At 39.8% G+C, this 713-nt stretch overlaps 1 protein-coding gene across 1 annotated transcript; it reads right to left on the bottom strand.

The window, feature by feature from the left end:
* Positions 1-21: 21 nt before the first annotated feature.
* Positions 22-602, bottom strand: JH06_5778 (hypothetical protein; the record flags this gene model as incomplete). The annotated part of the gene is made up of 2 exons (XM_014669139.1): positions 22-73; positions 115-602. 2 exons carry the CDS (start codon positions 600-602, stop codon positions 22-24), a joined length of 540 nt encoding a protein of 179 aa, XP_014524625.1.
* Between the last annotated feature and the right edge of the window lie 111 nt (positions 603-713).

Consider the following 713-nt stretch of genomic DNA (forward strand, 5'->3'; position numbering starts at 1 on the left):
ATATCGGGGAAACTGTTTGAATCAAAGATGAGAGATTGGACATTGAGAGGAATTGAATCCCAATCTGAAGATGCTATGAAATCAGATGAAGGAATGAATACACAATGATCCAACTTGACTTCACCCAACACACCATTAGAACACTCACGATATGAATATCCTCTGTAACCCTCAGGACAAGAAGAAGGAGAGATTTGACCTTCACCCACTGAAGGATAGTTGTCAATTGAAGGACACACAGATCCTGTTGGTTTACAATATGCCATATGAATTGATGTGATATCCAAGTGATAGTCATATGAGTCAGTATCAGTAACTTGCCATCGATATCTACGGAATCCAGCCAGAGCCACAGGAACAGAGATCTGAGGCTTTGTTCGAGAAGTCACAGTCTGATTCACAGCATTCAGAATCGTCACTGATTCCTGTTGATCATCAGGATTGGAATAACCATAGATATCAAAGCACCAAGAAGAAACAGTATATGAACCTAGAATGTTGAATGAATTCCATTTGCTTCCAACAAGATTCTCAACACTCCATTCAATGAAGGATCCAACTCTGTTAGGAAGCTGACCTTGAGTATAAGGATCAAGATCCATGATTCCAGCAACAGTACCTGAACTGGGATTTGTAGATTCCAGTGAAGAATAAGAATCAACAACAGTAGAACAGTCTTCAACTCCAAATACTCCAGTAGCATCAAACACAAC

This window comes from Blastocystis sp. subtype 4 (assembly GCF_000743755.1).
Source record: "Blastocystis sp. subtype 4 strain WR1 chromosome Unknown seqid_1111, whole genome shotgun sequence".
NCBI classification, from domain to species: Eukaryota; class Bigyra; order Opalinata; family Blastocystidae; genus Blastocystis; species Blastocystis sp. subtype 4.